Here is a 15353-nt window from a genome sequence, read left to right as displayed (position 1 = left end):
CCCAGAACAGAGTCAGAAGACACAGGAGGGGAAGCCGGGCGGAGGGGTCCTGAGAAAAAAGGGCAGGAAATCAGAAAATATGAAGCTGTACTTATTTCAACTGCTCTTGCTTTCCCTGGTTCTTGTTTTGGTTTGTATTTGAATGATTGGCAGATTCCAAGGCCTACTGCATTCTAAGCACTGGGTTCTACCAGCAGGCTACATTGTAGCTTCTTCAATCCTTACATCATTATCAGTACCGCATTACCTACGCAATTTCTTCACTGTCTCCTCTAGCCACCATGACTTAATCTTCTACTCGGACCTCTTTAAAATTTAAATAATAAAACTATTACTACTCCTACTCTTACTAATTATTATTATTACTAGTTTAGTTTTTTGTTTTTTGAGACAGGGTTTCTCTGGCCCTGGATGTCCTAAGAACTCGCTCCATAGACCAGGCTGTCCTCGAACTCACTGGCTCAAATAGAAAATTTTAAGAGTAAGAAACTTTTTAAGCAAAAAAATAAAAAAAAAAAGTCTCACTTTTACTATGAGTGCCCTGAAACCTCCACACGACCTAAAACTAAGAAGAAAGGTAAGATGTTCCTGGGGAAACCATGAGAACTGACGGCTCCTCCAGCTTATGTCTATCAAGCAGATGTTTGGTCTTATCTTTCCCCCTTCTCGTCTCATAACACATCTGTCTCCACAGAGTGTTCATGAAGGAACGAGGGGCTGAAGGTTAGAACTAAGTAACGCTAATGAAGAAGTGCTGATATCAAGTGACGGAACGTGGCTTTCATTTCCTGACCTCTTGTAGTCATGAAACAATACACTGGAAGTCATGCATCGCATAGCATGCAACACTACTAAGAATCTTTAGTATCCAATACCCACCCAAACCTTTTAAGGAAAAAAAGCAGAAAACCAAAGTGGAACACACCTCACACCCACACCGAAAGCAGTGCCCTCTACCGAAACAGAAGGTCAGTGTGAGATCATGACATTTCCCTACAAGGTTTGGGGACAGAATGGCTTACTTCAGTATTTAGTAACTATGCCCAAGGTTATTTTAGAAAATGATGTATCTCCTTCTTCCCCCAGACTGCAGTCTTTGCCCATGACTGTCTCCATGTTCACCTACCATGCACTAACACCATGCTGCATACAAGGACGCAGCATGGACTGTTTATTCTCCAATAAACTTAAGCGAGTAAAATGAGGATTGCTATCTGCATCAAACTCCTAAAACCTTAACAGACACAGTGACCTTTAGTCCCAGAACTAAGGAGGCAGAGGCATGTGGATCTCTGTGAGTTCAAAGTTCCCAACAGGCAAGCCAGAGCTGTTACACAGAGAAACTCTGTCTTGAAAACCAAGACACGCCCCCTCAAAAAAATACCTGCTTGAGAATATTAATATATCTAAAGATAAAGGATCTGTTAATTAGTGCAAGAATAGGAAGCAGAAAAAAAAATCTAAGAGGGATAAGGGCTGTTGGAATTCTTTACCTAGGAGAGGAGCCCCAGTGTGCCTTGTAATTAATACAATCAAAGTTCTTCCTATCTGAGAGGAAGAACTCAAGACTTCCATGCCCATCCCTAATGTTCTCTGATCAAATTCTAAACTACAAAGTAATAAGCAACATTTGGATTATAATTTGACACCTACTTAAATCATAGGATAAACGGTCATACATGTGTCCATGGTACACATGTACAGGTGCGTGTGTGTTATTCCCACCCCTCACATCTACAAGAATGTGTGCCTCTTACTCCCATACCTCACATGCACATCTGTGTGTATGTATGCGTGTGTATATGTGTGTGTGTTACTTCTACCCCTCAGTCAGTGGAAAAAAAGATGAGTCACTAAAGGAAAGATTGTTCTGAAAAGAATGTTGATGAAATCATATTCCATATGTAGCATCAAAAACCAAAGGACAACTTCACACTATGCTTATTCTTTAAAGGTATTTATCCTGTAATGTATATCGTGTTGCTTAATGTTAGGGTTATAGCTTCGACTTTTATGCATAAAACCTACAGTACCAAAATGTCATATATATCATAAAAACTGGATAAATTTTACCTTCTAAAATAACTGAAATGTATCAGGAGCGGTAGTACACACCCTGTAATACCAACACTCAGGAGGCAAAAACAGATGGATCAGGAGAGCCAAGCCAGCCTCAGTTACACAACAACTTTGTCTTTAGCATGAAACCCTGTCTCAGAACAAAACAAGACAGCCTCCAAATTTTGAGCTAAACTTTCCAAGACAAAGCAACTAGAATTCACAACCTGGGCAGGATATAGAACTTAAACATTAAAAAAAAAATCAGTTTAAGGGCTTTTCTTTTTTTTTTTTTCTTGAGGAATAAAAACATTTTATCTGTGTATTCAGAATCACACACAAGTCACCTTTACAGTTCAATTTACTATATACAGAAATCATTTGGGTTTTATATTTTCAATTAAATTTTGAACTGATTACAATATCATATAAAAAAGATTTTACATTAATTATTTGTAAGGATTCCAAATTGAAATACATAGGTTAACTTTAGATTTATGGCAAACAGTCTTCAAATACAATACAGACACTCTTAAGCTTACCTATCATATATTAATCAGTCAGCCTACAACTGCCTAAGGCAGTGGTTCTTAACCTTTTAATGCTGCAACCCTTTAATACAGTTCACGCTGTGGTGGCCCCCACCCATAAAATTGTTTGTGTTGCTACTTTGTAACTGTAGTTGTACTATGAACCACAGTAATATCTGACATACAGGATATCTGAGATGCAACCCCTGTGAGAAAGGCTATTCTACCCTCTAAGGGGTCATGGCCCACAGATTGAGAAACAGTAGCCTAAAGCCTCATGTAAAACCTTCAGTGAGTTACTCTTCATATAGTAAGCAGACATCCACATGCTGGCTCTTAAGATTTATCAATGCTGGACTAAGCACACATCTGAGTAAGGGAACTCTTGTTCTATTGTTGGCCGCCGCTCTGGGTTTGGTACCAAGCATTAAAAAAAAAATGATTTATATTACTGCCATAGCTCAGAAATACAATTTTATAATACTATTTAAACATTTGGTGACCCTCTCATTATTGATCTATGTCATACATAAATATATCTAAATCCATTTGACTATCCAACTGAGCACCTCTCTCTCTCTCTCTCTCTCTCTCTCTCTCTCTCTCTCTCTCTCTCTCTGTTTCTCCCAGGCTCAAGTCATTCTGCCACCTCTATCTTCAGGTGACTGGGACTACAGGCTCAACCCTGCTCCCAGCTTCTCATGGACACTCCTGTCCCACGTTTATACTTGCTTACACAGACACTCCAACTGTCCCCCATTGTGCCAATGACTGGTTTATGATCACTAGTACTACTGCAAAGACCAAAGAACAGATCTAAGTCTGTGTGGCAATTTTTTAGAAAAGGACATTTAATATGAAAAGTCTGAGAGTTCCCATGTTGTTTCAGTCTTACCACACTGGCTAGCAAGACCTAAGAAAGATGTGGAGACCTGAGTCTGTAGACATTTGTTCTGTGTCCTTCTCTGATGCCCTCACAGAGCCCAGCGGCGGCACCCTGGTGGGTCAAAGCAGCAGGAGATTCATGGCCCCAGGGCCCATCAAAACCAATAGGAGCACCCCAGAAAACAAGCGGCCCTTACTGGCTACAATGACTGTGTACTCTAGGGATGGGTTTGCTGTACCTTAGGCACCAAGTAGGTAAGAAATAAGGATGCGTAATTCATTCCTTTAAAGATACAAAGAAAGTTTAAGAGGAGCAATCTCTGAGAAATGAATTTAACTCTTGCACAAGCTAATATTGTAAATAAACTAATGACATTTAAATTTGGCTTGAGACCTGGCAGAATTTCTGAGATAAGAAACAAAGTCTCTGCTGTAAATTGTATTCAGAGTTAATACGCTCTGGGGCAAAACTGTTTCATCTATCAGTAACGATTCACAGAAATGTGTTGTATTCCAATCACCATTTTGAATGAGAGACCATTCTCAACTAGCACACTGAGCTTCTGGATGCAAACTGGGCAGGCTGGTAGAGGGAACCTCTCTGACCTGCTAAGTACAGAACTGCTTTACAAAGAGATGGGAAGCCTTGCACAGAGAACTGTCCAAGGAGAAAGGCTACTGCCTTTCTCTGCATAATTTTGTCATTTTAGTTTGAGGGCATTCTTTATGCCCGTATATGATATCAATCAACAATTATACATGACTTTCTTAATCCATGTATATATTGCATAAATATAAGGACATGCCAAGACATACCTAGAACAGAAAAGTAACAGTGTTCAATATGAACAAATTGTAAAATTGGATGTGGGTCAGTGGAAGAGTGCTTGTCTTCCACATGATAGGCCTCAGTTCAATCCCCAGTAAAAGGGAAAAATATATATAATAACAAATCATGTATCTAATAGATATGAAATTTTATGTTATACCAATTTAAAAATTATTTTAAATCCTCTAGAGAATATCCACAGGGAAGAAAGTTAATCCTCAAATTATGTCATGAGGTATCACTTTAAATTGGCTAATTACTGTTTTCATATGTAAACAGTTGTGGGGGGGAGAAACCACATTCTCTCCAAATATAAATGTGACCAGTTGGCCACCTAATTAAGAGTTGATGCCAAACAATAATGAAGTTTTGTCTAAAATAACTGGCACAAAGCCAAAAACAGACAAAGCAATTAAATAAGAATGGCCCAGCAGAATACTGAAAAAGCTATTATATTTAAATAGAAATAAATATAAATTTTATTAGCATGAGTGAAAAGAAAATTAGACCTTTTGTTTTAAATATTCCCTTTAACTCAGCAATGATCCAACACCGCTGCCCTTAAATTAAGTTACCTTTCACTTGCTCTCGGGTTTCTCTACCTGTGGCAGGTCTTATGAATACAGCAGGCAGACTGGAGAGCAAGCTTTTGGCAAATACATCATGACAGATTTAAACGCTGTATTTACTTAAAACTTAACCGACCCAGTTATTTTAGGTTTGGATGTCATAAAACAATTTTTGGTTTTATCTCTGTTGGTGATTTTTTTTTCTTTTTGTTGATGGTGGGCTGTCTAGAAGACAAATTTTCTCAATAATGTTTTTTCCTCCTTTCCTTTTGAGGTATTTATAAAACCAAAAACAATTATTTCTGGGTACTTAATTCCACCCTCCAGGGCATGAAGTGTGTCTGTTATCATACAGAACACCTAGAATGCTTTTAAACCTCAATGATAATTAAGAAACTTCAAAGCAAACCCAGGCTGTTTCACAAGGAACCAGCACCTACCATCTTCTGGCTACCGAATGACATACTTCTTGTCCCCTGGAGTACCACCAAGAGTTTTCTTTTACCCAAACAATAGAATGTACGTTCTTAAGGTAGTCTTTACTCTTTTAGGGATCAGGTAAATCTGAGATTTAAATGTAAACGCTAAAGGCAATGAAAGCAAGAACAGACACCTGGAGCTACATCAAACTTAAGAGCTCCTACATGGCAAAGGCAAAAAAAAAAAAAAAAAAAAAAAAAAAAAAAGAGTAATCAGCTGAATGAACAATAACCCACAGAATAGGAGGAAAATATTTGGAGAGTCAATTTCTGATATGACAGTAATATCCAAAATATATTTAAAGAACTCCTAAAACTCAAAACCAGAAAAATGGACAAAGTGGACTAAAACCAAAAAGGGGTTAGTGTACCTATGAAACCACCACCAGAGAACGGAAGGTAAAGGATGAAGGAGAGCCAAAAGCCAGGGCTGATGGCTCAAGTCTGTAATAACAGTTGCTAGAGAAACTGAGGCAGAAGGACAGTAAATCCAAAGTTCAAGGCCAGTCTGGGCAACTTCGTAAGGTCTTGTCTCCAAACACAAATAGAGCTTGCCTACAGCTCAGCAGCAGAGTGCTAATCTAACATCTAACATAGGTAAGGCCCTAGATTCAACCGTCAGCTCAAAGAGGGTTAAAAAGGTCCTGACTCCAGCCCCACACAGGGATGCATCATGTCATAGCTGCCAGTCATGGTTCTGCCACTATCAGAAAGAGCAACAGCTGCTGGTGACAAGACGTAGAAATTAAAACACATGGACACCATTGGCAAGACCATAAAGTGGGTACAAACACTATATATATATGGCATGGCAACTTCTCAATCTACAAAAGGCAGACTGCCTGAGGTTTGCCCTAGCAACCTCCATTCGAGTGTTAGCCAAAGCAACCAAAACACAGGTATAAATCCTCATGATCTTGAAGGACACGATGGTTTGGGGTTTGTTTTTTGTTTGGTTGGTTCTGTTTTATTTTTGACAACATATCAAAAGTGAGAAGGAGGAAAAAATTATGTAAGTTGGACTTCATCAATATTTAAGATTTCTCATCTTACACTGATGACGGTGTTAGGACCTCTTCTGAGGGCCGCTGTTGCTCCTGTCCTGGGTGGTTATCATTGGGCATGCAATAAAATCTTCTCTGGAAAGGAATTTTAAACCTCTTTCAAAAATTTTTAACACTTGTCTCAAAAGACATCAAAAAAGTCAAAAGGCAGCTTGCTAAATAGAGGAAAGTAATCAGGTAATCTTTAATCAGATAAAGGACTGCAACCTGACTACATCTAGACTGAAAAGCAGCATAGGGCCAGAGAGTGGCTCAGCAGTAAAGGTGCTTGCCCAGCCTGACAGCCTGCGTTCAGTCCCTGCAATCCACACGGTGGCAGAGAGAGGTGATATGCACTGTGGCACGCATACCTCTCAACTCCTACCACAATGTGTAAGAGAGAGTTTTTTTAAGACCACAAGAATTTTTTTTAAAGACAACCCAAATGGAAAACAGGCAAAGGAGACACGTGATCCAGCAATTCTTTTCATAGGTAATACCTCCAAGAGAAATAAAAACATGTCTGACAAAAATAAGTGTGTGGGGGGAGCTTATGACAAATGTTCTCAGCAGCATGACTCATAATATCAAGATGTCCATAAACTGATGAAGGAAAAAGAAAACTGTATCCCTATAATGGGGTATTATTACTGTATGTTTTAAATGGTGATTGCGCGGTATGGGAATTATCTCTCAATAAAGTATTTAAAATACTAAAGTAAACTATTATGATTTATATCATCCCATCCTATTAAACAAGCCATTGGAAAACAAAAACAAAACCCCCTAGACACTACCTAACGGGTTCTTTGGCCAATAGTATGAGCAGGCAATGAAATAGCTGCCTTGCATAAAGAAGTGTATGCACAGAAATGCCACAACGAAATCCATTACATTGTGAGCTTGCTTTAAAATCCTGCTTTCCAAGACAGCCCAAGATACCAAATAGGTAAAGATGAAGCACCAGCACCAATAACGTTCATTCCCATACTCTGCCTTCTCACTGACCTGGAACTCACCAATGCAGCTAGGCTGGCTGGCCAGTGAACCTCATGATCTAGCTGCCTCTCTCTGCTTTTCCCAGCCTGGAGAAACAAGTGCAAGCTACTCAGCCTGGCCTTTTGTAGGTGCTGGGGAGCAAGGTCAAGTCTTCCTGAGTGAGCCATATGCGCTCAACCAACTGAACTACAATCACAGCTGTTTTGAAAGTTTTTAAAGAGCAATTTCATTATGAAATTTCAAAAGGAATTTTTTTCAATTCTAAACCCACAAGTGTTTGTCTTTGTTACTATCTGAAAATGATCTACACCCATTCCTTTTCCCCTCGAGATCACAGCAACAATGGACACACATCTATAAAAACCAGGCGACAGCTATGGCACAGAGAGCCACAGCACAGCAGAGCACAGGAAGATTCACGGGCTACATTATTTTATAGACTTCAAATAAGCACATACAGCTCTGCAAAATCTTTTAATCATTTTGCAGTGTGTAAAATTAGGAGCAATAACCAACATAATCATCCACATATCTTATTTGGTCAATACAAGAAGGAGTTATAATATACCAACCATAACAGTCAGCAGAAATAACACTTTTGTCCTCTGAGATCAAAGGAGAAGATAAGACTTTCCTTCCTGTCAAAGGTATTCAATTTTCCCCTCAAGTGAAGTTCAGATGATAATAATGTGACCGGCAAGCTCTGCACAGGCAGATCTTGGCAACTCTCAACTCTGTCTATCTCCTTGGCCAGTTAAGCAAAATTCCTTCACTAACTGTGAGTCTTCGCAGTAACTCCTACAAAGCTCATTACTGCCTCTGTCAGCCTATCCCCCATGTTGCGCATTTATCCCTGGGATGCATATCAACATGTGGCACATGTCCTTGACATGCACAGAAGAGCTGCACCCCAGGACAGCAGCATGCACGACAATAGTCTCCACTCTTACTTCTTTGTGGTTGCTGGGATGTAACCGAGAAATCTAATAACTGTGACAGTGGGGCCTTTTGGGTTTTCCTTGCCTTTCCAGACAGTGAAGCTGCACAGACTCTAATGAAAGGTTAAATGAATAGGAATAGCTGACAAGACATACAATAAAGAAGGAGCTTGGTAATCCACAGACACTGAGCAGAGATCCTTGGCTCAAGCAGAGAAAGGACAGCACAGCGTCCAGTCACAATATTTAAAACAGCTTGCTATACACAGAGGCTTTGTGTCTGGGTACACGTCTGGCTTTGGGCTAAGAGGGAAAAAAAAAATACTAAAAAGGAATTTCAGTATGGGGCACTTGGGCAAATGTAAGGTCATAATGAGAGAAAACTGTTTTGTGTGGGTTGTTACATCTTTGCACTAAATACAAAAAGAGCAAGGACAGTGAACTTGAACCCCCAGTTCCAAGACAATACTGTATATAATGTCAAGTCTTAAACATAGCACCTAGAAGGCAGGCTTGCTGTGACTCCCACTGTGAGATACACAGGCAGTGACTCAGTTGGCACTTCCACATCCTGCCTTCCCTGCAGAAGGATCTCTGATACCGGAGTTCTGGTCCTTAGCCTGCCTAATCAGTTACAATTCAACTGAAATTCGCAAGCACCTTGGACTCTGTAAAACTGCCTAGCGGTTGCTATAAAGAAGATGAATTTATCATGCTGGCAATTTGTAAAGTACAAAATAAACCTCTCCTAATTTCAAGGGGCTACAACTGCGGAAAGGCTTTTCCTAGAATTCTTCATTGCCAAACTTAGTTTTCGCCTGTCTCACCACACCTTCCAGGCTGTATTCCTTGAGGAACACATCCTAAATTAGTAGAGCAAAACAATCTAAATTACTATGAAAAGAAGCAAAAGTGTTCCAGAATGTCGAGGAAATTGCAATAAAGAGGATGAAATTTACACTGTTATGTACATAAGTTTTTTAAGAGAAAATGATACACTTCTGTTATGGCAAAAACTTATTTTAATTAAAATGACGTCTGTGCTACCGTTCTTATGAATATTCATGAGATAGAATATAGGCTCACAACAACTGGTAAAGGAAACTGAGAACGTGTTTTAAAACGAGAGGCTCTTTGAACGGCCAAATTAAATTATAACAGAACTTTTGAGTGTACTGAGGGTTCTAATAAGCAACAAATAAAGACTTTTATTGGCCAGCAACACAATGAGAGCTACTGTGCAAGAAGACTAATCTGGACAGTTTATCTCCCTGGATGTAAGATTTACTTAAACAGTAAATAAATGTCCAATGTAATGCCCCTAAAAACTAGTATATAAATAAAGAAAAGCAATCACGATCACTGATTATTTAATATAAGCATATCACAAATTTTACTGGTAGGACTGATAAACAAATATGAAATCAAATGCCAAATTGTGAAAACATTCAAGTCCTACCATTTAAATGCAGCTTATTTACTGATTAATAATATATCATATTTGCAAGTGATTTGTTTGTGTTTACAACATGAAGCCCTTCTTTTGAAGGAAGTTTCTCTCCAAAATATGTAGTTGTACTCAGAGCTACTTCAAAACATCATCTATGGAGAGAAGTACCTTTCTTTTGTGAGCTAGAGTAAGGCAGTACGCGCCTCGGTGACTGGGTAGGAAGATGCTTTTAATAGGAGTTTGAAGGTGGGCCTGCCAACTCCTTCAGTTGACAAAGTGACACACTGTACTTAAAATATGTTTGGTTGAATTTTTCCTAATTCATATCACTTAAAAACTACAGTCCTAGAAAGCTTAGCTGACTCCTTAACTGCTTGCAAAGGGAATTCTGCTGTTGTCGCTACTGTGTGCGTGTGTGTGTGCGTGCGCGTGTGTGCACGTGTGTGCATGTGTGTGCGCGTGTGTGCATGCACAAGTGTTTGTGTGTGTGTGTATCTCACCTCTAAGCCTAAACTCTAAGCCAGTATTGTGAAACATTCTGACTGCCAGAGTACTTTTTTTTTAAACGTTAAGTATATCTAATAAAATCATGAAGCTCCCTCTAGCTCTTTGGAGAGCTTACTAACCAACTATACTATGTAACTCCTGACCAACAAGAGATGTTGCAGGGAACTGCTGTTTTCAACTCTGTTTCTTGTCAGGATGCAGATGTTAAATGAGACCATCTGCACAGGAATTCAGAAAGCACCACTCCTTTATACATTCATTAAGTTAAGACTATTAATTGCTCCCAACCTAAGCTTTATGTACAAACACTCTAGAGTGAAACTGGCCTGTCTGAACTATGCTTGCATTCTCAATTTGGACTTACTCACCTTGTATAAAATAAATTTCAATCTCAAAAACCAACATGTGAACATTTCAAACAGATTGAACTTGCAATCTGGTCTCAATTTTAAAAGCCTACCTTTAAATTTTAAAAAACCTTGGAGCACAGAATAGTCCACTTTATTAACAGTGCATCTGCTGAATTTATGTAAAACAAAGATACTGATGGTAATTTGTAGAAAAAAATCTTCATGCACCATAATATTTATATACAATGCTGGTAATGACTTTTTTATTGTTTAATCTTTTCAGCAATTCAGTATTGAATATTTGGAGGTTGTAGTTATTTAGAAGACTATAAATAATATAGTTGAAGTATGCCATTGATGTTTTGTTCATCTTACAATAGTCATAAAAGCCACTACTCCACTGGCAGATCTCTCCAAACAAGTGAATATGAACATTGCTAAATCAAACTCTGCATGCTTGCTAAAGCCATCTTTCAAACGTTTGCAGAATATTTAAAATAGCGCTGAAGCTTAACTCCAAAATTTAAAGTAAGGGGAACCGCTAGCTTCAAGTCATCTTCTACTTTGGACTTCCTTAATACAGGAAATATTCCCAGGAACAACAAAAAGAACAGCTCCCTCTCCTCTCTCACTCCCACCCCCCCCTTTTTTTTTGTGCCAGTGTCCAATTTCTTCTTTTCTGAACAGCTGTATTATCCAACTTAAGTTGCTCTGCTAATTTCAGTCCCTCAAGGACTAACTTGGAAGGCAAAAAAATACAAGAAAAGATCAATTTGCTGGGAAAGATCAAATGAGAAAACTGTGGGGACAGCACCAGGGCAGCTTGTGGAGAACTAAGCAGACCTGTTCTTCATTAACCGCCGCTCTCTAGGGACGTCACACGCTACCTGTCCGTGGGCTTTATTGAACCGCCTAACCCGCCTCTCCGTTCCATTCTTCTGGGCCCAAGTGAATCATATCCTGCTGCTGACAAGTTAGCAGGGGACTGCGGCTGCAACATGAAAGTACTTTTCTTTCTTGTCTAAATCAGGCAGATTTTTGAAAAGACGACACAGCATTGACTCGTGACATGGCAAGATGAAACGAGAGGTCTGGGCCGGTCTTGGAGCTTCGCAGATAAAAGTAATCAAATGACACTCCTGGAATGCAAATTGGCATTCTTGACTGCGGCAATTGCACAACCATGAAACATCCCTGACAGCAAGCAAGATTAGGACAAAATGTTATGTAAAGCACTGAACTCAAAACTCTCACTTGGAAATTCAAACTGTAACACTTACATTTTAATACAGCAATAGTCAGCTCTGCTTTTGTCTGCTTTTTGTAATCACATTTCCCCGCCTGACAGAGAACTTACATCTCAGGTAGAAGAAAAAAAATCAGGTATTAGCAATGCACTAGTGCTATTAATATTTTCTCGATATTTATTTTAAATATCCCATGAGGTTGATTTATTTTTTTTCACCCAAAGTGTTGCATGCAAACACAACCCAGCAATATTCTCACTGGATTGGGGGTGGGGGGCATTTCAGACATGCCTGGAAAGACCCTCTATACAAAGTTCAGACTCAGGTTGACTAGTCCTTCCCTCAGATGAAGCTAGTCCTGTGCTTTGGCAAAGTGATCAGCCAGCAGTCTGGGTTTAAAATACACATCTCTCCGGGAACAGAAAGAGTACCTACAACACAGAACTTCATTAAGACTGAACAAGTTTAAATGAAACGGCTACACATACGATAGAAGGCACAGAAGACTTTAAGGGTTCACAGGGGATTCTCACGTACTTGATTCCAAGGGGTAAAAGGAAGTTTTATCAAACTGCACAAGGCTCAGTACTAGAGGACACCTTCAGAACAGAAACACTTAGGGCCAGAAATAAATTCCACTTAGAGCATGCGTCTGTACACAAAAACATCTAAAAGTGCAGAACACTGAACAGTGGAAGACAAATGCACTCAGCCACGGCTCAAAGTGACTCTGAGAGGGGAATAGATCTGTAGACAAACAGTAATACTGGCCAGAGGAAGAAAAAGGTGTGCAACTGGCTTTTATAATGGTCCTTGTGTAAAATGCCGCTACAAGAAAATCTCCAGCTCTAAACAGATATATTTCTCATTTTGTTTTGATGCCTCACTTAAACACAGGCTCCAACAACTACAACTGTCCACGAAGCACATAAAAAATAATAAAACAGGCCACTTTCTGCCACTTTAATCCTGGGTACACAGGATTATTTTATGATGTCTTTTGTACATCAGTTTTACAACAGCTTGACTCTAGGGTAAATGGGAAGCATCATAAATCGCACGCTGCTTTCAAAACCTCTTTAATTTCTGCCAGCATTACTGTAACCGCAGTCATGGGTGCATTTTGTATGTGCGTGTGTCTACATTTGACAGTACCTTCTCCTTCATTTCAGTTGTGACTTTGATCTCTGAAACAAGAGATGTCACACCAGGGGGAAGGGAAGGGGGGAAAAGTCAACCTGCTAGCACCCCTGTTTCTTATACATCCAATCTACATAGGGCCCACTGCAAATCAGAGCCTCCAAGTGGGGGTAACAACAGCGACACTGGGTGGTAGGGAACTCCAAGGAAAGGAGTGGTCAAGCCCCATTTCTAACAAATGACTTCCCCGAAAGCGGACATCGCAGCTCATCGCCGGGTGAACTAATTGCCTGCTTCCTCGCTGCGGAGAAGTGGTCCCTTCGAGGGGCTGTGCAGGAGTCCCACTGCGCTGCGCCATCCCTTTTCCTCCACCATCTGCACCTACAAGTTTTCTGAAATCTTCGCCTCATCCCACGAGAGATTTTGTCTAGTTTTATCTTGACCCCCGTCCCACATTTTTTTTTTTAAAAAAATCTGCCCCCGTTCACGCGTCAAATCCCACGGTCCGGTCGGTGTGGAAGTGCAGTGGGCCGGCTGCTTCAGAACCGCACTTTGGGAAAGCACACACGTGTCTGTCTAGCGGGACTGGACTGGCGGCGTCCGCGTCCTCCGCAGCCGCGCGGGCCGGCATCGCTGCGGTCCCCACGCGGGCCGCACCCCGGGGACCCACGCCCAGCCTCCGCTCAGGCTCTGCCCACGCCGGCCAAGTTGGGAAAGTTGTCGCGGCTCCGGGTCCTTCCGTGCATCCCGCGTCCCCGCGTCCCGCGCCCTCCCCGAGGGCTCCCGGTCCCCAGAGCCCACGACTGCGGGCCACACACCTAAGACGAGGGAGCCCTCGCCCGCGCCCGCCCGCCCGTAGCCGCCTTGCGAACTTGGGGCCAAGTTGGGGTGAGGGGGGTGGATTTGGGGAGCGTCGCCGGCTGCCCGCCTCCTCGCGCCGCGGCGCTAGAGGAGAACGGGGCCCGCCGCGGCCCCGGGGCGTCCCGCCCGGGTCAGTCCCTACCAAGTGCAGACGCAAGCGGGCGGAGAGGAGGTGGAAACTTCTTACCATCTCGGCATGCTGGTTGTCAAGTGCAGCCCCCGCCTCTTGGTCTCCTCTTAGCGGCCGCGCCTGGACCAGCCCCTCGGTCGCCTCTGCTCGCCCGCCGCTCGGCCTGCTCCCTCCCCCGCCCGGCCGCTCCGGGCCGCGCTCGCCGCCCGCGCCACTCCCCACCCGCCCGCCCGCCCGCGCGCGCCCTCGCCGCGGCCCCTCGGCGGCCGCTCAGGTGACTGATTTACACCCGCGCCCAGGGTCGCGCTCGCTCCCCCGAGCCGGGCCGGCGCTCCGAGTTGCCCCGCTCCTCCCCGGGCCGAAGGAGAAAAGAAAAAAAGGGAACGGACTGTCCGGGAGGGGGGCTGCTGGCGAGGCGGGGTGGGGGTGCGCGCGGCGGCGCGGGTGGCTGCGGGGGGGGGGGGGGGGACCGGCGACCGCGCCAGCACAAGTTTCTGCTCTCTGCACAACTGTCCAGACTACAGTGTTGCCGCCTGTTTGCTTGTTGTCCTCGAGCTTTCTAGGGGCTTCGTGGAAGATGTCTATTCCTCCCCCACCCCCACCTTGTTACCCCCCCCACCCCTTCCGTGGGTGGAAAAACAACTTTGGCGCCCCCCGGGGGGTGCGGGCGTGGAAGTGGAGGTGGCCGCCAGCGCCCAGCTGTCAACAAGAGGGGAAAAAATGCGAGTAGCTGGGAGGGGAGAGGGAAGGCTGCGAGCTGCCGAGCGGAGGGCGCGAACTTTAGTCCGACTGCAGGCGCAGCGCCCCGGTTCCCGGCTGTTCGGGTTTTCGGTCCGCTCGGCCCAGCTCCGTTAGCCCCGTGCGGAGCCGGGGACCGAGACTCGGGACCTCGACCCGCGGGGACACCCGGCAGAAAGTTGCGCACAGCTGGGGGCGAAAAGTTTCTGGGAGCGGCGTGTTTGGTGCCGGCGCAGACGGCGGCTTGCGGCCAGGGCTTCCTTCCCCTTTCCTAGGTCTGGGCCTGGAGCTGCGGCGGGGCGGGGGAGAGAGAGGAAGGAGACTGCCACTCTAGCGGGCGCCCGCGGCTGGACACCAGTCACACGTGTGAGGGACACTTTGCCGACCCGAGTTGCCTTGCCTGGAGACACGGCCACAGGCAATAGGCTCGGTGCGCTCCCGCGAGTAGCTGAAAGGGTAGCTCTTAAGTGGAAGCAAAACACAAAGTCGGGCTGCGAGACCCGGGTGGTGGGGGGAGGCCTTAATCATGCTCATCTTTCTAACGCACACAAGGTGCCAAAACCATCTCCGCTTTGTGCAGATTTATCATCGCTAGGGCAA

The 15353-nt window shown here is 43.3% G+C and overlaps 1 protein-coding gene across 2 annotated transcripts in view; it reads right to left on the bottom strand.

The window, feature by feature from the left end:
- The window catches only part of Bnc2 (basonuclin zinc finger protein 2), a 396996-nt gene extending 382864 nt beyond the window's left edge, over positions 1–14132 (bottom strand). For both annotated transcript variants that reach the window (XM_057784403.1, XM_057784404.1), the window contains exon 1: positions 14073–14132. In XM_057784403.1, coding sequence (XP_057640386.1) covers positions 14073–14075 — 3 coding nt within the window. In that variant the 5' untranslated portion in view covers positions 14076–14132. The remainder of the gene's footprint in view (positions 1–14072) is intronic.
- Positions 14133–15353: the final 1221 nt, after the last annotated feature.

This window comes from Chionomys nivalis, chromosome 11 (genome assembly GCF_950005125.1).
Source record: "Chionomys nivalis chromosome 11, mChiNiv1.1, whole genome shotgun sequence".
NCBI classification, from domain to species: Eukaryota; Metazoa; Chordata; class Mammalia; order Rodentia; family Cricetidae; genus Chionomys; species Chionomys nivalis.
Note: the sequence above shows the minus strand (reverse complement) of the source record. Positions and strands in the feature narration are given on the sequence as shown.